Source organism: Pelophylax lessonae (assembly GCF_965119305.1).
Source record: "Pelophylax lessonae genome assembly, chromosome: 9".
In the NCBI taxonomy this organism is placed as follows: domain Eukaryota; kingdom Metazoa; phylum Chordata; class Amphibia; order Anura; family Ranidae; genus Pelophylax; species Pelophylax lessonae.
In genome coordinates this window covers 44,904,166-44,929,672 of record NC_138776.1, presented here as the reverse complement: position 1 = coordinate 44,929,672, position 25,507 = coordinate 44,904,166, and the positions used below count along the sequence as shown (strand labels likewise).

General features: G+C 46.7%; 1 protein-coding gene across 1 annotated transcript in view; it reads right to left on the bottom strand.

The window, feature by feature from the left end:
* Positions 1 to 432: 432 nt before the first annotated feature.
* The window catches only part of SMC3 (structural maintenance of chromosomes 3), a 118,259-nt gene continuing 93,184 nt past the window's right edge, over positions 433 to 25,507 (bottom strand). The window contains exons 26-29 of the mRNA XM_082269120.1: positions 24,338 to 24,529; positions 22,108 to 22,285; positions 15,317 to 15,423; positions 433 to 910 (exon numbers count right to left, since the gene is read on the bottom strand). Coding sequence (XP_082125246.1) covers positions 839 to 910; positions 15,317 to 15,423; positions 22,108 to 22,285; positions 24,338 to 24,529 — 549 coding nt within the window. The 3' untranslated portion in view covers positions 433 to 838. The remainder of the gene's footprint in view (positions 911 to 15,316; positions 15,424 to 22,107; positions 22,286 to 24,337; positions 24,530 to 25,507) is intronic.

Genomic DNA, 25,507 nt, shown 5'->3' with positions numbered 1-25,507 from the left:
CAGATCATCGCCTAGTAAAACGAGCACCATATTCTTCATTGGTTGGGGGAAGGGTACATGGTTATTTATATGTTTTTATGCTCCGAGTTAGGCTTTAACGGTAGATTTTTTTAAAGATGGCTTTTCACCTCAGTTGTTACACTAAATTAAGCATCTTTTAATGAGATGACTCTACATACTTAGCAGCCATGATTAGGAATGCCATATTAACTACTAGAAGTGCTGATAAACTCAGGCAGGCGCGCCGTTCTCTGCCACGAGCCTGCACGTGACCAGGCTGCAATGATCACTATGAAGAAATGCAGCCTGGTCTTTTAATTACTAGCTGTCTGGACCTACAAGTGGAACCTCTCAAACCCAGAGGAGATTATCCTGACACTTCTGGTCCACTGCTCTCTATAATGATATGTGATTTATTATCAGACAATGATGTCACCACACTGTAAAATCAGTTGTTTTATTGACGCTATTTTAAAAGGAGGTACCCACAAGGCAGTCTGGTAAAAACAAGAATTAAAATGCACTTCTGTGGAAAGCATAAAAACAGCGTTTCAGGGATGGGGGAGGAATCCTAAAAGGCAAAAACAAAAACAAACAAACAACAGCAGGTATATAAAACCATATTGCCACGACATACAGAACACAAACGCAACGTCATAGTACAAAACATGAAAAGCCTGCCATCTGAAGTATTAAAACAACTCTTGAAAAAAAAAAAAAAAAAACTGGCTAAACGAGCGCAAAATTTTACACTTTTTAAATATACAGAACCCGATGCAAAGGTAACAGCGGGTAACACTTTGTACAATGCCTTCCGGCGGAACTAGCAACAGGTGCATCAACCATGAGTCGTGTCATCTTCCACAAAGTCCTTGGCCTGTTCTGCTGTAATCACGTCAATGTGGCTCACCTGGAGAAAAAAAAAAAAAAAAAGCACAATGGGGAAGGTTAAATAACTCATATAGTCCTCTGGCCAGACGGTGAGGTCTCTGCTGTCTTATCAACAAGCCTGGCATTTTATGTGTGTTTAGGAGCAGGTTATGAGAGTGAAGGGCAGCAGATGCCTGAGACGGGGGCTGTTATTCGATACCGGCCAAGAATTTTTTTTGCCCAGTAATAACAGCCGAGCCTATGTTCCAAAACTAGGCCTACTAAAATCACCGTACAAACTTATATACAGGCAGTCATGTGCATATGACCCTATGAAACCAAAGACGCTGAGCAACACTTATGACAGCTTGAAGTCTGAGGATCATTTTCAAGTACCTAAATAGTACATTTTTTAAATATAACTCCCATCACCCCACTAATCTTGCCACTCGCCACCTATTACTCCAATACATTCTCAGGCAAAGCTAACACAAGGGCTCAGCATCCCTATGCTTCTTTTAAAAAGTTACATTAAAATTATTTTAAGATATAAATATAATTAATGTAAATCACATCAATAAACATGTACAGTAGGGAAAATTATTATTTAATACCCTGGAGATTTTGTAAGTTTGCCCACTTACGAAAAAATGAATGGTCTATCATTTTTAGGTGTATTCTAAAAGAAAGAATCTATCAACCAAAAACCCAGAAAAAACACATGATAAAAATATTGAGTTGCAGTTGAGAGAGTAAAATAATATTTGATCCCCTACCAACCAACAATAATTAATTTGCCCACGGTACATTATATATGTGGCTTATATTATAATAGATTTAAGCTCAGCAGTTATTGGAAAAGGATGCTGAATGTCTGGGAAACGGGCACTACAGGGATGATACAGATACATATCAAAAGTATATAATCTTGCCAATAGAAAACAAGTGAAAATTACACTTTACAATAGCTCATAATATAAAACGTATAACAGGAGTAAAGTTGAAAAAAAAAAAAAATTAAATAAAAATAAATGGATTTTTTTTACTGACCAATAAATTATTTATTTTCTCTGAAGTTCATTGACAGATACAGCTTCATTGCTTCTTAGCCATTGGGTTATGCTCCTCTCATCAGGAATAGGACACTAGGCAGGAAAGAGTTTTCACCACGCCTATGGGGCTGTCTCTGCAGGCATAACCCCACACACTCTGCTACAGCCCTAACTTTCGTTGCAAGCAGTGCACTGATAAGTAGAGGGGCGGGTGCTGTGTCTGTCAATGAACTTCAGAGAAAAGGATTTTACGGTAAGTACAAAAATCCAGTTCTCTATCGTTCATTGACAGACCCAGCTTCATATCTTCTTAGCCATTGGGACATCCCAAAGCAGTATTATAATGAGGGGTGGGAAAAACACCACAAAGTAGTAATTCCCCAAAGGCTAAAAACGTAGCCAACCAGGTAACAAGGAGCTCAACGATGAACAACTGGAGCTCAAAAAAAAAAAAAAAAAAAACACATACACCCAAGAGATAAAATTTTCTCTTTTAAATAGTAGGCTGCCAATCCTTGCGGCCAAAAGAGGCACCCGAAGATGCCAGCCTGTCTACCTTGTAGAATTTCGTAAACGTGAGCACTGACGACCAACTTGCCGCCTTGCAAACTTGCATCACCGACGCCTGATGGCAGAAGGCCCAAGAGGTACTCAGTGCTCTAGTAGAATGCGCCTTCAATGGGAAAGGAGGAACCTGACCCTTCAGTGAACAAGCCTGAACCACAGTCTGCCTGATTCATCTGGAAATGGTTGCAGCAGACGCAGACAATCCTTTTCGAGGTCCTTCAGTAAGGACAAAATGTCAGATTTCCTGAAAGATTCAGTAGCCGCCAGGTAAACTCGAATTACCCAAAACCACATCCAAAAAATGCAAAGCAATTTCCCTGAGATGCTTGGGCTTAGGAAAGCGTGAAGGCAGCACAAGGTCTTCCTTCAAATGGAAATCAGAAACCACCTTATAGGAATAAACGACTGATTAGGTCGAGGTACCACTTTATCTCTGTGGACCATTAGGTGAACAGCAAAACAATGCCGCCAGTTCAGGCACCCTGCGGGCAGAAGGGATAGCCACAAAAAAAAAAAAAAGAGACACCCTTTTGAGATAATGTAAGCAGGGGAATCTCCCTAATGGTCTCAAAAGGAGGTTTTTGAAGAACCAACACCAAATTCAGATCCCACGGAGGTAACTGGGATCGTTAAGGAGGCGCCATATGACGTACCCCCCGAATAAAAGTGCGAATCAGGGCATGCGTAGCTAAAGGGCGTTGGAAAAAAACAGCCAAAGCTGGCACTTGGCCTTTGATAGTGCCCAAAGCCAAACGCTGTTCAACCCCTTTTTGAAGAGAAGTCAAAACCCTAGCTACCAAAAACATGCGAGGGTGCACTTTCAACGATTCACACCATGAAATGTACGATTTCAACGTACGATAGATCTTCCTGGAAGTAAACTTCCTGGCCTTCAACTGTGTAGGAATTACAGAGTCAGAAAGACCTCTATCCTGGCTTTTAACAATTTTAACAGCCACGCCATTAAAGCCAGCGACTGTAATGCAGGATGGAAGATCGGCCCTTGAGACAGCAGATCTTCCATGAGAAGAAACCTCCAAAGAGCATCGGGGACCAATCTTACCAGGTCTCCGTACCAAGACTGGCGAGGCCAGTCTGGGGCCACTAGAATGACCAGAATCCCTTTCACCTCTATTCTGTGCAACAGCTTTGGCAGGAATTTTAGTGGAGGGAATGCACAGATCAGCTGATACTGACCCCCAATGAGCCATCAGTGTGTCTGTGGCGTCGGCCTGAGGATCCCTTGACCTGGCCACAAACCTCTGATCCTTCTTGTTGAGTCTAGAAGCAAACAGGTCGACATCGGGTGACCCCCACCGGACACACAGGAGGTTAAACACCTCCGGATGCAGGGACCACTCCCGCTGATCCAACACCTGACGACTCAGGTAATCCGCCTGCCAGTTGTCCATCCCGGGATGTGCACAGGAGAAATAGCTGGGACAAACCTCTCAGCCCAATCCAGAATCTTGGTCACCTCCCGGGCCGCCAAGACATTCTTAGTACCCCCCTTGATGATTGATATACGCCACGGCCGTGGCATTGTCCGACTGAATCCGGACCGGGCAACCTTGTAGACGAGTTGTCCAATGACTCAGGCAAAACTTTATTGCTCTGAGCTGCAAGATATTCATCAGCAACTTGGACTCTTCCATTGTCCAGGACTCCTGGGCGCAGAGATTCCCCAGCACTTATCTCCAGCCTGACAGGCTGGCGTCCGTGGTAACCACCGTCCAATACAACGGCAGGAAGGACTTGCTTTGGCAAAGTGCTGACGAGTGAAGCAACCACAGAAGAGAAGACTTTGTGTTGCGACTCAACCGAATCAAAGGATTTTGGATCCTTGTTCCATTTTCACGAGAATCTCCATTTGTAAGGGTCTCATGTGGAACTGAGCAAACGGAACCGCCTCGAAGGTTGATACCATCAGACCCAAGGCCCGCATGATGTATGCAGTTTTTGCAGCTTGTCCGGGGGAAGAAAGACCCTCGCCAAAGCGGAGTCCAGAGTCAGGCACAGATAATCCAGTCTCATTGAAGGTATCAGGGCAGATTTTTTTAAATTTATGTTCCAACCGAACTCTTGCAGTGTTTAGACAGGGATAGTCAAAACGCCGACAGGGCTGAGTGAGAGTCCGCCCACAATAGGAGAACGTCGACGTACCCCAGGACCGAAATCCCCCCTTGGCGCAATAATACCAACACCGGTGCCAGCACCTTGGTGAAGATCCTGGGGGCTGAGGCGAGACAAAAGGGTAATGCCGCAAATTGATAATGCTCCTCTCCTATAGTTAAGTGGAGAAAATGCTGGTGTCCAGCGTAGATAGGGATGTGTAGATATGCGTCCTTGATATCTATGGAGGCCAAAAAGTCTCCCTGCTGTAGGGACGCCACTCCTGTGCAAATGGACTCCATTCGAAACCTCTGCATCCGCACAAAGTGGTTCAAAGCCTTAAGGTCCAGGATTGGACGCACTTTGCCTTCCTTCCTGGGGAGAGTAAACAGGTTTGAATAAAACCCTTGAAAACGTTCCTGAGAGGGAACCGGCACAATTACCCTCTGCGACAGCAGATCCTGTACCGCCTCCGAGATTCCTTAAACGGTCTGAAGATAGGCACAGATTGGACAGGAAGAACCTGTCCGACGGTTGAGACCGGAATTAGATCTTGTACCCCGATCGGATCAGTTCGTGAGCCCATTTGTCCTGAAATAAGGAAGTCCATGGTACCGGAAAGAAGAGAAGACGTCCCCCCCACCCAAGAATCGGGGGAGGGCACCCCTTCTGCAGACAAGGATTTGTCTGCAGATCCGGATTGGCCTGTCTTCGGTTTGCCTGACCACTTCTTCTTGGAACTCCCAGAAGACCAGAATGGCTTTCCTTTTTCTTGCGAACCGGAGGTACGAAAAAGCCGCCTATGAGCAGTAAAAGAAGGCCCCCTTCTAGCACGTGGTGCCTTGTCCTTAGAGGATTGAGGGACAATTTTGATAAAAAAAAAAAAAAATCTTGCAACATGAAACTCAGTGGATATACCTTCTACAAGCCACAAAACCACCAGGCCTAAATGAAACTATAAGCTTCAAACCATTTCTATAAATGAATATGTTCTAAGGTTCTTAATCATTTTAATCATTAAATAATTGATATCATGCCCCCTAATAGAAAAATATGGAAGTATGGCTTCTACCATTTACTATGTTCTGTAATAGTCCGTGACCTACTCGCTTTCACCTTTCCACTGGAGATACAATGGCGATTTATAAGAGAAATTATAGGTAATCAAAAGGGAATAACTGGATTTTTGACTTACCGTAAAATCGTTTTCTCTTAAGGTCATTGACGGACGCAGTTCTCCGATTCATATCAGTAGGGTAATACTGCCCCCTACAGGACACTAGGCAGAAAAAAAATTCTGGCTACGCCTATGGGCAGTCCCGGAGGGTACACCCTCTCTTCCTGCATAGGATGTCAGTTTTGTATCAAAGCAGTGTCAGAAAAGTAAAACCAACCAAACTCAAAATAGAGGGGCGAGTAATGCGTCCGTCAATGAACTTAAGTTAAGAGAAAAGGATTTTACGCTAAGTCAAAAATCCAGTTTTCTCTATCGTTCACTGAGGGACGCAGTTCTCTCTGATTCATATCAGTAGGGACGTCCCAAAGCAGTGCCATAAAATGAGGGGTGGGAACCGCAGAAAAGAACAAGTCCCCAAGGCCAAACATAGCCAACCAGGCAACATAGGACTCATCAGAACAAAAGATGAGGCCCACCTGAAACAAACAGTAAACACCCTCAAGGAAGGTCAAAAGCCCTCTAAACAGCAGCCAGCAAAAAACCTTGTGGCCGAAAAGGGGCATCTGCAGATGCCAGCACATCCACCTTATAAAACATGGTAAAGGCGTGAACAGACTACCAGGTAGCCGTCTTGCAACCTGAAGAACAGATGCCTACAAGGCAGAAAGCCCAGGAAGCACTAGGTGCCCAAGTAGAACGCGCCGAAAACGGCAAAGGTAGGAACTGACCCTTAATTGAATAAACTTGCAGCAGACGCAGGCAGTCCTGTTCACGGGCCATCCGCAAGTACAGAGGTCGAGCCTGACTCACGAAAAGAATGTACTTGGTGACTACTGAGTGCCCGCACTCTAAACAGAGTAAGCATGCGAGGGCTCAGGACACAAGATGGGAATACAATGTCCCCGTGCAAGTGAACACCAGAAACCACCTTCGGAGGGAAGGACAGATCTGGACAAAGTATCACTTTGCCCCATGATCAACATATAGGGAGAATGACAGAACAATGTCGCAGGTGCCGACACCTGGGCTCAGTGACAGCAACCAAGGCGGCCACCTTTTGTAATAAAAGGTAGGCATGGGATACCCTCAAATACTCGCAAACAGAGGGTCTAAAAAGAACCGACTGCACCAAATTAAAGTCCCCAGTGGGTGACGGAGGTCGCACCGAAAGCACCAAGTGTCGCACCCCCTGGAAGAAGTCACGCACCAGGGCACAGGCGGCCAACGGCCTTGGGAAGAAAATTTTCCAAAACCGAAACGTGACCCTTGACAGTACTCAAGGCCAACTTGCGATCAACTCCCCATTGAAGGAAGTCAAAATCCAGGCCACCGAGTAAGAGCGAGGGGGAGCCCACACAATATACGACTGTCTCGTATGATGAACAAAAATCACTCTAGAAGTCGCTTCCCACGCTTCAAGCAGGGTGGGAATCACTGAAGCAGCCAAACCCCCATCATTCAGAACCTGGCATTCAACAGCCAAGTCGGCAAAGTCAGCGACAGCAAAGTCAGATGTGAGATGGGCCCTGGAGACAATAACTCCTCCCCGAGAGGAATTCTTCAAGGAGCGTCTGCGGCCAGCCTGACCAGGCCGGCGTACCAAGCTCCGCGAGGCCCGTCCGGAGCAACGAGAAAGACCAGAATCCCTTCCGCCTCTATCCTGCAAAAAATTCTTGGTAGTAACTTGGGAGGAGGAAAGGCAGACCGCAGCCGATACTGACCCTGGCCCATCCAAGAGCACGCACACACGACCATGCCGGCGGCAGCCGTGCGCAGGTGACCATGCTAAACTCCACGGCATCGTTCATGTTGAACTTAACGAATGTTCTTGCCCATGACAGAACCCATGGTGCCACCATTGCACCCGTCAGAGGGTCCTGGGAGTGGGCCACAACCCGCAGCACTGTCCTGTAGATACGATGCCAACAGGTCAACGTCTGGAGTGCCCCCAATGAAGGCACAACTGCAGAAACCTTTCCGGATGAAGGGACCATTCCCCTGCATCCTAGGCCTGTCAGCTGAGGCAATCTGCCCACCAAGGTTTCCACACCTGAAAAGGGAATAGCGGAAGAGTTGGAACAAGGCACACTGCCAAAGAAGAATTGACACTTCCAAGGCTGCAAGGACACCCTTGGTGCCCCCTTGATGAATGACATAAGCCACGGTCGTGGCGTAGTCGACTGAACGTGCACCAGGCAGCTGCTCGATCCAGTGAACCAGGCAAAGCCGGATTGCTCTCAGCCCCAGGACATTGATCGGTAACCTAGATCCCCCCAGGGACCATACTCCTGAAGCAGAGAACCTGCTGAGGACTCCTTCCCACCCAGACAGGCCTGCAGCCGCATTGATAAGTGTTCAGGAAAAAGGATTCCAGCTCAAGACTCCCTGGTCAGTCAGCTCAGCCGGATTCAAAAGTCCACAGAGTTTGGATTCTAGTCTCAATGGAGAAAGAGCGCCTTCTGGGGGATCCCGGAGAGGGATTGAGTGAAAGGGACCGTCTCGAAAGATGGCACCATCAGTCCCAGAACTCGCATACAGGTACGAAGGGTGACCATGTGCGGGACACGAACCGCAGTCTGAAGTTCCAAGAGTTTTTTCCCCGGAGGGAGAGAACACCCTGACTGAGGGCGAATACAAAGTCAGGCCCAGATAGTCCAGTCTTCATGGAAGGGACCGGGGATGACTTCTGAAAGTTCAGAACCCATCTGAACTCCTCCTCTCGTGGTGACTTCCAAATTAGTTTGTCAGCACCGTAGGGGACTCCACACGGAGACAGGCCTGGTGGCCGCTACAGCGCCAGGACCGGAGCCACACCTTTTTGAAGACCCTAGTAGCATAAGCGAGACCCAAGGGCAACGCCACAAACCGAGAGATCCTTCCCCACGGCCAAAACGTTCACTCAACATACCGGGAACACAGGCGGGTGCCATCTCTTGACAGAACACCACGCCACCGGAGTGGGGGGGCTGTCGGCCAAATAGGAACACTGCAACATAATCCTGGACCCTGTGTGTGCGTCCTGGCGAGACGCTTAACTCACGGGGCCAGTCCCTGTCTAGTGGGACTATGTCGCCGCCGACCCAGCACGGAGCTACTTTCTGCCTGAACTCGCTGCGGGTGACCGCTGGATATGGGGGTCCAGTCTGTCACCCAGTCCGCCATAATTGCTTGAAGATCTCACAGGAAAAAAAGTTCCTGAGAAAAAAAGGCTAGCTAAAAAAAAATCTATGTAAAAAATACTTAATATGCCAGGACCAGAGATCCCAGCAAGGAACTAGGTCCTTACTCCTGACTAGGCAGATTAAAACTGACATCCTATGCAGGAAGAGAGGGTGTACCCTCCGGGACTGCCCATAGGCGTAGCCAGAACTTTTTTCTGCTTAGTGTCCTACTCCTGTAGGGGGCAGTATTACCCTACTGATATGAATCAGAGAGAACTGTGTCCGTCAATGAACGATAGAGAAATACCTATATACAGTATAGGAAGACTTATGATGTTTTGAGTAAATATGGTTCTCTGGATATTTGGATATCACTATACATGTTTATTATAATGTCAGATGTGTTCGGGGTGTGTCCCTTTAATGGGATACGTTTTGGGCGGGCATATGTATCCCCATAATGTTCCATGTATTTGGTCCATTTAGGCGAGGCAAACCTCCTACTCCTGTGTAGGAACCAACAGATCGGCATGTTTTGCCCTTACCTCCTGCCCTTACTTGGGCGGAAACTTACCAATTACCAGATTTTTGGGATTTGCGGGTGCCAAAAGACACCTGCGTTCCTGACACTGTAGACTCATCGGCCATTTTTAAGTTTCTCGCACTAAAACTATAAGTGCTTCCACCAATGTGCTTTCCCGCACACACACAAGAGGCCAGGGGAACCGAAGGATACCCGAGGGTCCGATTATTCCATGGAGGGGGCCCACGTCCAACCCGAGACTTGTCAGAGAATTGGGGGGACACTTACTTGCCATACCACGGAATCAGGTGGGCGCCACTCTGAACAGACTACCTCCCACCCGGGATAGGGGTGCTGCCAGCCAATGGATACGCTGCGACTCAGGGCGTTCGCATCGCAGCAAGCTGGTCCACTTGCGGGCTCATCCCCATCCATCGGGGCTCTGTTGTGGGGAGGCCTAGTGCTGGACTATAACCTGCTCACGCTCGCTGGCCAGGCTGGGAGACCTTAAGGATCTAGAAAATCCAGTCCGAAACCCAGCCGGCTGTTGCTTGTAGTTCTCCAGGAACTCTACTTAAAGAATAAAGTACAAAAAAGGTTTCCAACAAAATAACAGCTAAGACCGAAGTCCCAGCAGGGAACTAGGTCCTACTCCAAAACTAGGAAGAAACAAACTGAGGGCTGTAGCAGAGTGTGTGGGGTTATGCCTGGAGGGACAGCCCCATAGGCGTGGTGAAAGCTTTTTCCTGCCTAGTGTCCTATTCCTGATTGGAGGAGCATAACCCAATGGCTAAGAAGATATGAAGCTACGTCTGTCAACGAACGAGAAAAATAAATTGTGAACAGGCAGTCACTTTTTTGTGAAAGAGACATGCAACATATCTTTCACAATAAAATACACCTACTTGACTGTTCATAGTCCTCTAGAATATACATTCTAGTTAGCTGCCATAACCCCGGTATTTTTTTGTCCTGCAGGCGCTTCTGTGTCTGATGAAAGTGATCCCAGTGGCGGATTCGCCACGGGATCACTTTTAAAAAGGCAGCGGGAGAGGTGCACCCCTTCCTACCGATTCCCAGTCGTCTCCGGGCTTACTGGACCTGTAAGTTAGCCCAGAGCCGATCTGATGTGTCGGTTGCCTGGGCAGGAACCCGGAAGAGCGCAAGATTGCCCCCACTCGGCTCTATGCCCTTGGAGGACTGGAGCGACGTCTGATTCCACTTCCGCCTTTCAGCCTTAAAGGGATGATTTTTTTTTCTTCTCTTAAAAAGGCAAAATAACTTTTTTTTTTTTTTTTGCTTTTGAAAGGTAAATGAAAGATCTTAAGTCTTTTTGACCCCAGATCTCTCAAGAAAGAAGACCTGTCATGCATATATTTCTATCACAAGGAATGTTTACATTTCTTGCAATAGGAAAAAAAGTGCTAAAAAATGAAGGGAAAGTGTAAAAATAAAAAAAATACAAAAAAAAAAAATACACAAATGACAAATTTTTTTAAAATCACCCGGTCCCTCCGCACTTGCGCAGAAGCAAAGGCATATGCAAGTCTTGCCCACATGTGTGGTACGCCGCAATCATTAGAGTGAAAGAAAGATTGCTAGCATTAGACTTCCTCTAACTCTAAACAGGTAAACTGTAAAAAATGTTTTAGTATTCAATAGTTTATTGATTTTAAACACATTGCAGTAGTACAACATAAAATAGAAAATGTAGAAAACATAGGCAAGAGAAAGGGGGTAGCCTGCAAAAAGGCACTCCGTACCCGGACAATACATAACAAAACCCGACTCCAAACAGTATGAGCAACTAGGCAATCAGTGATAAAAATAAACAGCATAATACATTAAATCGCAACAGTGGTAGTCCCCTCAATAGGAGATACATCAAGCGTCCAGAGGACTCACCAAGCTCCAATAAGATATCAGCCAGCAGAGGGCTCCCCCCCCCCCCCCCCCCAGACACCCCCAATGGGCACAAACTGTGTCCACGAAAGGGTGAAGCCCTCCCCAGAAGGGGAAACCAACAGGCTCCCACCAACGGTCAAATAGTATAAAGCATCCCCGGCCCATAACAGAAAACCCAAACCAGAGTTCCGGAGCCTGAGTCAAGAATGTCCCTCCAGCAGCCCGACCCCCAAAAGAGTTAATAAACGGAAAAGCAGAAAACAAAAAAAAAAAAAGGGGGGGGCGGGAAGAACAGTCCACATTGCAATGGGCAGAGAGAGAAAAAACCATGCAAGAAATTAGAAAAACAAGAGAGAGAAGGAAAGAGCCAGAAAAGAAAGGAGACCAAGAGAAAAGCAGATAGAAGACAAAGGCAAACAGCCACCTGTCCCATGTCCCCCCGCACCGGACCCCAATCCACCCAGCCGCCACTACAGAGCCTGTAAATACTCTACCCAGGGGCTCCACACTCAAATCTACGCTGCCTATCCAAACGGATACTGGCCAACTTCTCGTTAAGCATAATCCACGACATTTTGGTTTTCACATGCACTATATTCAGTGCGGGCGTTTTCCAAGCCCGCGCCACAGTAATTTTTGCTGCCAGGAGAATAAAGAATATAAGGGAACGGGTACTCCTAGGGATCTCAACCGGCAAGTCCGAGAACAACACCGTCTTGGCATCTCTATCGATCCTTTGGCCCGTCGCCGAGTGGATCAGGTTAATCACCCGAATCCAAAATCGCCGAAACTTCGGACAACTCTACCACACATGGTACATATCCCCGTGCTGCCCACAGTGTCGAAAACACAGGGGGGAGCCCCATGGAAATAATTTGGCCAACCTCGATGGCACCAAGTACCACCGAGATAGCACTTTATAGTTTGCCTCCACCAGAGTAGTGTTGAGTATCCCCCTGTGCACCATAGTGGACCACCGGTCCCAGTCCTCCTCGTCAATAGTTTCCCCCAGGTCAGTCTCCCAAGCTAGCTGATAGGAAGGCCTAGTAGTCGTATCAGCAAATAGCCGGTACAGTTCAGAGATTCCCCCTCCCGTCCCAGGTCGCCCCATGCACCTAATCTCGTACAGAGTTCTAGTCGTAATGTCGGGTAAAAAATGTTTTAAAGCATCGGCTATGGAGATTTAAAGCGGAGTTCCAGCCATTTACTCACCTGTCCAACGGTCCAGCGATGCGGCCGCCGGAAGCCTCGATCCTCTCCCTCGGCGCCGGCATCACTGCTGTGGGCACCCGGCTGTTACAGTTTGCGGCTTCACAGCCGGGTACCCACTGCGCATGCGCGAGTCGCGCTGCGCGCCGTGATTGGCCGGCAATCTTCTGGGACCTCTGACGTGTCCCAGAAGATTGCAGGGAGGGAGGGGGAGAGGAGAACTTCCGCTCAGGGCGCCGCGGCGCTCCGAGCGGAAGTGGGAGCGGGTACCTGTCAAAACTAGGTACCCGCTCCCCCCCCCCCAAAAAATGACATGCCAAATGTGGCATGTCGGGGGGTCAGGACTCCCTAAAGCGGAAGTTCCACTTTTGGGTGGAACTCCGCTTTAAGTACCGTAGTTTGTGGCCATTTCACAAGCGTGAGCAAATTTTAAAGCATGACATGTTAGGTATCTATTTACTCAAGGTAACATCTTTTACATTATACAAAACAAAACAAGGGGTTAACTTTACTTTTTTTTTTTAAAGTGTATTTTCCCCCCAAAAAATTGCATTCAAAAGACCGCTGCGCAAATACAGTGTAACAAAATATTGCAATGATCGCTATTTTATTCTCTAGGGTCTCTGCTAAAAAAGACAAATTTATAATGTTTGGGGGGGGGGGGGGGGTTTCTAAGTTTTTTCTAGCATAAAATACCAATTTAAACCTGTAAACAAAAAGTTCCAGAAAAGGCATGGTCTGAAAGTGGTTAAAAATGTATACATATGCAAAACCAGGATTTTTGTATTTACTGTAAAATCCTGTTTTGGATTACATTGAGAAACACAGGAACCTTACGGTTATATTGCCATCTATAGGAATACTAAACGCTAGCAAACAAAATTGTAGGCCATGCCAGCACAACCCCTCCAATTTGGAAGGGTCTTGTGATGATGAGACTTTCGTTCGTTTCCAAGTGCTCTGCATCGGCTGGGCACACACAGGGAGTCCTTCTCCACAGAGTAAGCTCTAGTTTGTAGCCCTGGGGTATGCATGTATCCACAAAGATTAACGAGCATCTCCCTACTCTGGAAAGTGGGGGCGCACTTTTATGCAGAGGAAGGATTTAACAGACTTATGAGTGTCTAGGGGCTCTCAGCATGGAGGCTGAGGGAGTGGAGAAATGAAAAGGATTGTAAAAAGGAAGAGGGAGACTACTTTGGAGTGTCTTCCTTTGGTTTCCTCTGCTGGAAAAATGGGTGCTTTTGCCACCAGTCACACCTTTGATAAAAAAGCCAGTCCTAACATCCCTCAAAGGCCATGCGGATCAAATGCTTCTTTCACAAGGGTTCTGTAGTTCGACACTTTATCCACATGAATATACTTTGGGCTAATAGCAGTAGACTTCAACTCTACAGGAGAAAGCTCATCAGTCAAGGATTAGAGCAACTCAATTCGATTTCTGCATTCGATTGATGGAAGTAGCTAAGGCTGTGGGCAAATCAGATATGGAAACTGCAGGGGAGGGCCTCTACGATTGGTCAACAATCAGGTAACTTGGGTCAAAGTCCTACATGACAGTGGTAAAACCCACAGCTGATATTGCAGAGCACTTGGCCACACCCAATAGAATTTTAGGATGGAAAATCTTATAGTATGTATGGTATGGTATGTATGGCCCTTAACCGTGGAGACCTTGTTGGTTCAGCACAGGCGCTCCAGTACAGAAGGATATCTCGCCCCCATCCCTCAGCTAGAATTAGACATGTTGCTAATATGTGACGGTAAGGCAATGTATAGGCTCAAGGTAAGAGGCAAGGCTTTAGGGTAATTCTGGCAATAAGACAGTAGCAGATGAGGGTCAGATGCTAGTAGGTCCCAAAATAATAGTAGGCGGACAGGAGGGATGGATCAAACATTTTTCCATGTGCCTCTTTGCAAGCAGGAGTAGCAGCAAGGTGGCGCTTCCTTAATGCTGTATAACGGGAAAGAGAATGCTTGCATGCGACATCACCCAGAAGGTAATGTCAGTGCTCAGTCCCACAGCGTCAACCCCTTCTGCTGCAAAACCAGCAATAATGGGGAATTAAAAGTGCTCTTTGTGTGCGGAGCTTTTTGTGAATGAGGTACCTCCTGGTTACCAGCCTGATTGGCTTAGTCACCAAGTGAGTCTTCAGAGACAGGGCAAGCACAGAGAAAATGCCAGCGGCTCTGGACCTGGAAAGTGCCCAACAGCTAACTTACCAGAATGCTGTCTGCAAAGACCAAAGCCAAAAACGAAGGCATGCAGGTAGGTGTTATTGCTGGGCTGGCCTACGGGTTTCATTTTTTTTTTTGCAATTTCCAACGGTGTCCAATCCTACTGTAGATGGCAGTATAACCTGAAGGTTGAAGACTTACTGGGGTTTATTTACTAAAGGCAAACCACTGTGCACTTGGAAGTGCAGTAGCTATAGATCTGAGGGGGGACATGCAAGGAAAATAAAACACAGCATTTTTGTTTGTACATGATTGGATGATAAAAATCAGCAGAGCTCCCCCTCAGATCTACGGCGACTGCACTTCCAAGTGTACTTGTACTGCACAGTGGATTTGCTTTTAGTAAATCAACCTCACTGTGTCTCTCAATGGATGAGAAAGAATTACATTGCTCTCTCCCAGAAAATACTGTATATGGCAAGACCAAAGAAGTAAAACACAGATTATCAAAAGAGAACTGTGGAAAGCATTTACCATGAAAACTTAAGAGTTGAATACATACCTTATTTCTAAACTTCACTCCATAAAACTTGTCAGCAGATTCTAACAACTCAGGCCTGAAGGTTGTGGTAATGAATTGAGCATGTGACGCCAATTCTAAGATCATGTCTGTAGATAAATAAACAAGGAGAATACACAGTGCAGTGTTAGTTTGTTGGAAAAATTAGGTAATTCACAATACAAGACCCAAGACAGGTGAAAATAGTTAATTTCCCTTTAAATTGATAGATGATTGAACTGACCAGTGAGAGGGAAAAAAAAGACCACACCAAATCTTTGCATGAATATATGTGGGCAAAAATGTGTGGACACATAACCATCTATAAGCTTGTTGGGACACCCAGTTTCAAAACCATGGGAATGAATATGGTTTTTGCCCCCCTTTATTTGCAGACATAATGGCCTCTACTCTTCTGGGAATGTTTTTTCACAAAATATTGGAGTGTGTATGTGGGGAAAAGAGCATTGGTGAGGTCAGGTGCTGTGAAGCTGGCTGAGAAGACCTGGCTCAAAAAACAGGCATTCCAATTCATTCCCAAAAGTGTTCAGCAGGGTTGAGGTCAGGGCTATGTGGAGGCCACTCAAGATCCTGCACATCAAATTGATTTAAAGTGGTTGTGAAGCCACTGTATAGCAAACATAGCATTCCCTCTGTTAGCTAATGATAGGTGTCCTAGTGTCTGTGCTGGGAAAAAAAAAAAAAAAAAAAAAAAAAGGGGGGGTGGGTGGGAGGGAGATTTATACCTTATATCAGAGCGTCTCCCGTCCCTCATGTGACTGCTCAGCTCTCTTCTCCCAGGCTGAGAGCTATAGCGCATGTGGCCAAGCACTCCCGCCACTGTCAGCTGGGAGGAGGGGAGGAGAGAGCCAAGCAGTCATGTGAGCGCTAAGACGCTCTGATATAAGGCAAGAAAATTTTTTTTTTTTTTACCACTGTCCTTCTGGACTCTTGGGTTATGCTGCCCCCTACACTAGGCAGAAAAAAAACTTCTGACTATACCCATGGGCAATCCCAGAGGGTATTCTCCCTCTTCCTGCTATAGTCACCCAGTTTTATTACAAGCAGTGTCAGGAGAATTACAACTCCACACAGAGGAGTGGGTGCTGTGTCCATCAATGAACATCAGAGAAATGGATTTTACTCCAAAAATCCCATTTTCTCTTTCGTTCATTGACTAACAAAGCTCCTGTCATTCTTGCCCATTTTGACATCCCAAAGTAGTGTCAAAAAGCAAAAAATTCCCAAGGCTAAACAGTAGCCAACCAGGCGACAGGAGCTCAACCAAAACAACTGGAGCCCACCTGGAAAAAACAAAACCATACACCCTCAAAAAGAGGAAGCTTCCAAGGAACGTCGGCAACCAGCCGCACTAGATGGGCGTACCAGGGCCGGCAAGGCCAGTCCGGTGCCAGTAGAATGACCGGAATCTATTCTGCCTCCATCCTGCGTAGGAGTCTGAGCAGAAGCTTGAGAGGAGGGAAGGCGTAGATCAGACGATACTGACTCCACGGGGCCACCAGAGCGTTCTGTGGCGTCTGCCAGAGGATCCCTTGATCAAGCCATAAACCTCTGCACCTTTCTGTTGAGCCGAGACGCCAACAGATTAACCTCGGGGTCCCCCCACCAGAGACACAGCTGATGAAACCCCTTCGGATTAAGTGACCATTCCCCTTGGTCCGACGCATGCCGACTGAGGTAATCCACCGGCCAATTTTCCACCCCTGGAATGTGTACAGTGAAGAGAGCTGGAACAAACCGTTCTGCCCACCTTAGAATTCCGGCTACCTCCAGAACTGCCAGGGCACTTCTTGAGCCTCCTTGGTGATTGATATAAAGCCACAGCCATGGCATTGTCTGATTAAATGCGAAATGGACATCCCTGAAGATGATCCGTCCAATGATCCAGACATAGTCTGATCGCTTGGAGTTCCAGGACATTGATCGGTAGTCTGGACTCTTCCAGTGTCCAGATCCCCTGAGCAGAATGCTTGCCGAGGACACCTCCCCAGCTGGACAAGCTGGCATCCGTGGTGACCACTGTCCAATACAAGGGGAGAAAGTGAGAGTGAAGGCACTATATCAGGGACTCCTTTGTTCCCCGACTCAGCTGGATCTGAGTGTCGAGAGACTGCAGATTCTTGTCCAATTTGGTCAGAATTTCTCTTTGCAGGCCTGGAACTTTGTAAACAGAACCGCCTCAATGTGGATACCAGGTAGCCGCCATGCAAACCTGAACCACAGATGCCTGATGGCGAATGACCCAGTAAGCAATAAGCGCCCGAGTAGAATGCGCCCCAACAGGGAAAGGTGGAACCTGACCCTTAATTGACTAAGCCTGCACAACTGTCTGTCTAACCTATCTGGAAATAGTTGCAGCAGGCAGCCCTTTCTTTGGTCCATCCGTAAGTACAAAGAGCGAATCTGACTTTCAAAAAAAGACTCAGTAGTCGCCAAGTACACCCCGATTGCCTGAACCACATCCAAAGTATGCAGTGCACATTCCTTAGGATGTTTAGGTTTAGGACACATGGAGGGTAGCACAATATCCTCATTTAAGTGGAAACCACCTTCGGAAGGAAGGACGGATCCAGACGAAGCACCACTTTCTCCCTATCTGGTGGTTCACAGGGATAACGACAGGACAACGCCGCCAGTTCCGACACCCTGCGTGCAGAAGTAATAGCCACCAAAAAGGCCACCTTCTGGAATAAGATAAGCAGGGGAATCTCCCGAATATTTTCAAAAGGAGGTTTCTGGAGAACAGACAGCACCAAATGAAGGTCCCATGGTGGTAAAGGCGCTTGCGCCGGAGGTGCCAAGTGTCGCACTCCTTGGATAAAGTTACGTACCAGGGAATGGGTGGCCAACTGCCTTTGGAAGAAAATTGCCAAGGCCAAGACCCGACGCTTGATAGTACTCAAGGCCAATTTTTGATCAACTCCCCGTTGAAGGAAGGCCAAGATCTGAGCCACAGAGTAAAAGCGAGGGGGAACCCCAAGAGACTCACACCACGCAATATACAACTTCCTCGTAAGATGATAGATCTTTCTAGAAGTCACTTTTCTTGCCTTAAGCAGAGTATGGATCACTGAAGCAGACAGACAATCCCCTGTCCTTCAGCACCTGGCTTTCATCAGCCAAGCCGTCAAAACCAGCGACTGTGAAGCAGGATGGAAGATTGGGCCTTGAGACAGTAGATCCTCCTCCCTGAGAGGAAGTCTCCAAGGAACGTCTGCGACTAGCCTGATCAGGTCGGTGTACCAAGCTTGGCGAGGCCAGTCTGGAGCCACAAGGCCGGAATGCATTCTGCTTTGATCCTGCAAAGTTTTGGCATCAACTTGAGATGGGGAACGGCATACATCAGCTGATACTGACCCCAAGGAGCCACCAGCGCGTCTGTGGCGACCGCCAGAGGGTCCGGAGAGCGGGCCACAAACCTCTGCCCTTTCCTGTTAATCCGAGATGCCAAAAGATCTACTTCTGTAAAGACGTCCTCCCACCCCCGATACGGGCGATGGCACAACTGCTGGAACACCTCCAGATGGAGAGACCATTCCCCTTGATCCAAGTCTGTCGACTAAGGTAATTCGCCTGCCAATTTTCCACTCCTGGAATGTGAACATCGGAGAGAGCCGGAACAAAGCTTTCCGCCCATCGAAAGATGCCTGCCACCTACAAGGCTGCAAGGACACTTCTGGTGCCCCCTTGGTGATTGATATAAGCCATGGCCGTAGCATTGTCCTAATGAATGCGCACTGGACAGCCCTGAAGGTACTCCGTCCAGTGGACTAGAAAAGCCTGATCGCTCTCAGCTCTAGAACATTGAGAGGTAACCTGGATTCTTCCAGGGACCAGACTCCTTGAGCAAAAAGCTTGCCAAGAACACCTCCCCACCCGGACAGACTGACATCCGTGCTGACAACTGTCCAATATAGGGGGAGGAAGGATGTTCCTTGTTTGAGCGTCGGGGACCGAAGCAACCATATCAGGGACCCCCTTGGTCACCTGGATCTGGTTGTCCAGGGAATTTGGATCTTTGTTCCATTTGAGAATGATTTCCTTCTGGAGGATTCTCGTGTGGAACTGAGCGAAAGAGACTTTGGTACTTCGCCCCTTAAAGGCCGCCTCCACCAAGGACACAAATGAATCCAGGACCGCCGACAGTGGATGGCTGGTATTCGGAGGGCCCTGCAGCCTCCGAGATGGGGTCAGGTGGGGAAACATTTTCTACAGGGTCCATATCGTACCAGGGGAAGCCGCAGAAGAAGTAAAAAAAAAAAAAAAAACTTTTTTTTAACCCCTTAAGCCCCGGAAGATTTTACCCCCTTCCTGACTAGGGCCTATTTTGCGAGTTGGCACTGCGTGACTTTAACGGACAATTGCGCGGTCGTGCGATGCTGTACCCAAATTAAATTGACGTCCTTTTTTCCCACAAACAGAGCTTTCTTTTGGTGGTATTTGATCACCTGTGCGATTTTTACTTTTTGCGCTATAAACAAAAAAAAGAAAAAACAATATTTTTCACATATTTTTATATGAAATTCCCCACAAAAAAAAAAAAATTAAAATTCAAAATTTTTTACATTTTTGGCCAATTTGTTTTCTGCTAATGTTTGGTAAAAAAAAAAAAAAAAAAAAAAAAAAAAAAAAAAAAAAAAAAAAAAAAAATCGCAATAAGCGTATTTTGATTGGTTTGCGCAAAAGTTATTGCGTTTACTAAGGGAAAGATTTTTGTCATTTTTGGTGTTTTTCTTTTTAACGAGTAATGGCGGTGATCTGCGATTTTTTTTTTTGCGGGACTGCGGCGGACAGATCGGACCCTTGACTGACACTTTTGGGGTTACCAGTGACATTACTACAGTAATCAGTGCTATACATATGCACTGTTACTGCAAAAATGACACTGGCAGGGAAGGGGTTAACTTTATTGGTGATCAGGGGTTAAGTGTGTCCCTAGGGGCGTGGCTAGTCGTATAACAGACATACGATCCTACATGGCAGGACGGTATGATCTCTGTTTTTACACAGGGGAGAATGACAGGCAGCTTTGTTTACATTATCCGCCTGCCTTTCTCCCTCTCCGCGCGGACATGTTAGGGAAGGGGCGGGAGCCTAGAGGCTCACAGGCTAGTGACGTAGATCTACGTCACTTTGCCTGTGAGGGGCTGACCGCAGCCTTAAATAGTCGTGCGGCGGTCGGCAAGTGGTTAAGGAGCATTGCAATGCACTGTAGCGCCCCCAAGAGGTCAGGTACAAAGCACTAAAGACCCTCAGTAGAGAGAGAGCGGGAGACCCCCTAGACTCACCACCCGCACCAGGAAAGCCCAGGATGTCTGTACAGCACGTGTCTGCAGCAATCTTGGATCAGAAGAAAAAAAAAACCTGAGTGTCAGCACTAGGGGATAGGGAGGGGCTCCACGGCCAAAAAAAAAAAAAAAAAAATGCCTCTAGGGACTCCAAAAACATGGCCGCCATGGATTTCCGATGGGGATCCACTGCAAAATGTCCGGCGTGCTACAGAAACATGGCCGCCGATCCTATTCAGCACATGAGCTACAAGAAAATGACTTGCCCGTGCGGCCTGCAGAGCTTATGGGGCCCCCCCCATGGGATTCCCCCCCCTCCCCTCCTGGACGGGATCAACAGGATTAGGGGCCCTGGTAGTGACCGGTGAGTCCCCCCCCCCCCTGCATGATCGATCGTCCGGTCGCCGGCGGCGCAATCCCCCCCCCCCCCCCCCATCATCATCATTGCCAAGTCCCAGCCCTAGCTGCAAGCGCCCCATATCCCCAGTAGGAGAGAGGGGGGGGCAGGTAAGGGAGGGGGGTGCGTGACAGGACAGAAGGGAATCCCGGGGGGCCGACCGTCCTAGGAGGGGGCCCGCGTCAGCCCCAAAACCCGCCGGGGGGAGAGGTGGGAACAATTACTCACCATGCCTGGAACAGGCAGGCGTCATCTCCTGACAGAACCCCTCTCCACCGAGGTGGGGGGCTGTCAGCCAATAGGAACACATTGACTCAGGCCTAGACCCGGTTGTGTGCGCTCTGGCGAGACGTTTGAACTTGCAGGGCCAGTCCCCGTCCGGTGGGACTATGTCGTTGCCAACCTAGCGCGGAGCTGGGGTCTTCGCACGCTCGCTGGCTGGGGTGACCACTGGATCTATATATCCAGCCTGTCGCCCAGAGCCGGCTTAGTTGCTAGTAGATCTCAAAGGAAAAAAAATCCTAACAAGAAATTTTTGCCAGGACCACAGATCCCAGCAAGGAACTAGGTCCTTACTCCTGGACTAGGCAGATTAAAACGGACATCCTATAGCAGCAGTGTGGGGGAGTATACCTCCTGGGACTGCCCATAGGCGTAGCCAGAACTTTTTTTATGCCTAGTGTCCTACTCTTGTAGGGGGCAGTATAACCTGTTATGAAGAACAGAGACTGCATACGTCAATGAACAATAGGGAAAAAATGTCCATGTTTTTGGCAGCAGAAAAAAAAAAAAGCTGAAAGATCCTAACTGCTGCATAAGCTGGCACAAAAATGCCATTATAAGCGCTTCTCATCCAGCGGTTTCTTGAATTTTTTTAAGCTTATAGCGTGCATGAAGCCCTCCTGATTTCAGGCGAGTGCTTGTCCGGGTTTTGACTCTGTTGCGACAGATGCACTTCAAGGCAACTCTATTTTAAATCATTTATGAACTTTTTTCACTAAAACAAGAAAGGGGTCTAGAAATATAGCAAAGAAAAAAAAAAGTACACAAAATTAAATAATGATGACAACGGAAAAGGGGCACATTACCTGACACAGCTTTTCTATGCTGTGCATCCAGAGCCTGATCAATTTCATCAAACAAGTAAAAAGGGGCCGGGTCACATTTCTGGATTGCAAAGATCAACGCAAGGGCCACCAGGGACTTCTGTCCTCCGGACAGCTGCTGCATCTCTCTCATTTCAGCTTGCTTGCCAGTGAAAGAAACCTATGGGGAGCAAAAACAGCAAGGGCTTAGTACAAATTTACATATTAAAAATAAATAAAAATAATAAAAGCTATTCTGAGGTGAGGGCCCATTGGAATAATTAAACATTCTCTGTGAATAGCTGCCGAGTGTATTAGACTTCTATAAATTAATAACTAAATAAGTTAACACCTTGCAAGCCCACTACAAACTTGTAAATGAGGTATAGCCCTGCAAATGGCCAGATGCCACCTAGTTAACCATAAAGTTTATTTTAAGGGTACATGGTGGGACAATTCGATGCAGCCTGTAACTACAAAGTGCAGGACAAAGATAAGCTAAATTTCTCTCCTACAAGCTAAATTTCTCTCCTACAAGCTAAATTTCTCTCCTACTAGCTATCTCCTTTTGAGATCAACTCAACTGGCTACTTATGCTGCTTCTTCCCCTTCCACTTTGAACTTTGCTGTAAAGAGACTGCAAGAGGCCAATGCCAAGGCAAGTTTAGATAATTAAACTGCTTGCATTTAAAACAAATTTAAGAATGTCTTAACCACTTGAAGATTTACCCCCCTTTATGACCAGGCCATTTTATTTTTGCAACACTATACCCAAAAACAAAATTATGTAATTTTTTTCCCCACAAATAGAGCTTTTTGGTGGTATTTGATCACCACCACGTTTTCTGCGCTATTAAAAAACAAAAACACAATTTTGAAAAAAAAAAAAAAAAATTATATGCATATTTTTTCATTCTGCTATAAAATATACAATAAACATTTTTTTTTTAAATCGGATTTCTTCATAATTTTAGGCCAATACATATTCTACTACAAGTTTTAGGTAAAAAAAAAATTCCCAATAAGCGTATATTGGTTTATGCGAACGTTATAGTGTCCACATCTATGGGACATATTTATGGAATTCTTTATTTTTTTTTTATACTATTAATGGTGGTGATCAGTGACTTATAGCGGGACTGCGATAGTGGTGGACAATCGGACACCGACAGTCACACTAATACAGTGATAAGTGCTAAAAACATGCATGGTCACTGTACTAATGACACTGACTGGGAAGGGGTTAAACATCTAGGGTGATCAAAGGGCTGTGTGCCTAACCAATTTGTGTGTTCTGGGTTAGGTGCATTTACTAAAGGGAAGAGTTTGATTTTGATCCCCACTTTGCAGGAACACAAAATCCATTCCTTCTCCCGTCAGAACTGAGATCTGTTTTGTTTACATAGGAAGATCTCAAGTTTTGTGTGCATTACTGATAATCAGCGGGTGTTGGCAAAGATCCAGTGTCCGGCACCCGCAGATTGGCTTTTGCTGTGAATATTCACAGCAGAAGCAGACAGCGGTGTGTGTGTGTGCCCCCCGCAGGCGGAAGTGCAGAATCACGTATATGTACGCGATTCTGCACAGGAGAGCTGCCCTGTAGCATTAAAACTGCTATGCGGCGGTCTTAACCACTTGCCGTTTCTTGCTACAGGGCAGCAGCTGTGCACCGGATCACATATATATATATATATACATATACACACAGGCAGCCCCTGGGTTACAAACAAAAAGGTCTGTAGGTTTGTTCTTAAAGAGAGCTCAGTGAGATATAATGCTTTCAGTCCTCGCTCACTGAGAGGAGGCGGGGTGGAGGCGGCGCAGAGCACGGCCTCAATACAACACATACAGTACAGCTCACTGAGAGGAGGCGGGGCTGAGGCGGGGCACAAAAAATGAAAAAATGCAGCGGTGATCAAACACCACACAAAGAAAGCTCTATTTGTGGTAAAAAAAAAAAAAAAAAAGACAAATTTTATTTGTGTACAGTGTCGCACGACCGCCCAATTTTCAGTTAAAGTAATGCAGTGCCGTATCGAAAAAAAATGGCCTGGTCATGAAGGGGGGTAAATCTTCCAGAGGTCAAGTGGTTAAAGAAAACAAAAATGCATTAATACTGGTTTAATATTTGACTAGAGTACAACTTTAAATATGATATGAAGGCATATATTAAATGAATTTACCAAACACCTCTCAGCCTCCTCCCACTCTATCAAGCACTGGGGGTTCTTACCCGGATTCCAACACCAGTAAACTGATCAACAGATGGCACACTGCTCTGTGAGCTGGAGCCTTTTTCACTCTCGGCGCTCCCTTCCCCTTCATCTTGAGATTGGCTCCCCTCTACGTCCCCTTTCTTCATCACCAGTGTGGCTTTTCCTCCTGGCACCAGCTTTTGGAACACTTCACTGAAGTTCTTTGATACCTATGAGAGCAACAACAACTGGTCAGTTACACCACCTATGGCACAGAACAAGGTTTTGCAGTTTGATTGGAGTCATATACAATTTTGTCATTTCTGCCAAGCACGCATACCGGGGTTTTCAGACAATTTAAAAAAGCTTTTGCGAAAAAAAAAAAAATAACACCTTTTAATATTTAAAAATACCCATTGCTAAAAACAGAGAACAAATTATTTTATATTAACCTGGTTAAAAAAATGGGACTTTTTTATTACCTTAAAATCCATTTCTGTGTTCATTGACGGACACAGCTCCTGAAGGATTCTTGACCATAGGGTTATACTGCCCCCTACAGGAGTAGGACTCTAAGCAGAAAAAAAAAACTTGACTACGCCTATGGGCAGTCCCAGGAGGTATTCACCCCCCTCTCTGCTTTGGGTACTCAGTTTTGTTAGAAGCAGTGTCAGAAGTATTACAACTCCATAGAGGAGCGGGTGCTGTGTCCGTCAATGAACACAGAAAAATGGAGTTTAGGAAGTCAAAAATCCCATTTCTCTTGCGTTCATTGACAGACACAGCTCCCATTTGACCAAAATCCCCCTTTGCAGGGACCTTGTATGGAACTGTGCAAACTGAACCCCCGCCAAGATAGATACCATCAGGCCCAGCAACCGCATGCAAGTCTGGAGGGATAACTATCTGCTGGACAGCAGGAGATGAACTGCAGCATGTATGTTCTGGAGTTTGTCCAGAGGAAGGAATACTCTGGGGCTAGAGCGGAGTCCAGAGTAAGCTCCAGATAATCCAATTTTCTGGATGGAATCCAGAAAAGCCATTCCCCTACCCTAGGCAGAGGTGAGGGCGCACCTTCATGCTGAATCCTGCTCTGGGCTTGCCAGGCCAAGGTGGCTTGGAAACTCCCGAAGAGGACTTGAAAGGTTTTGAGCCCTTGTCAGTGGACCCTGAGTGACGAAAAAACTTCTTGTGAGCAGAAAAGAATG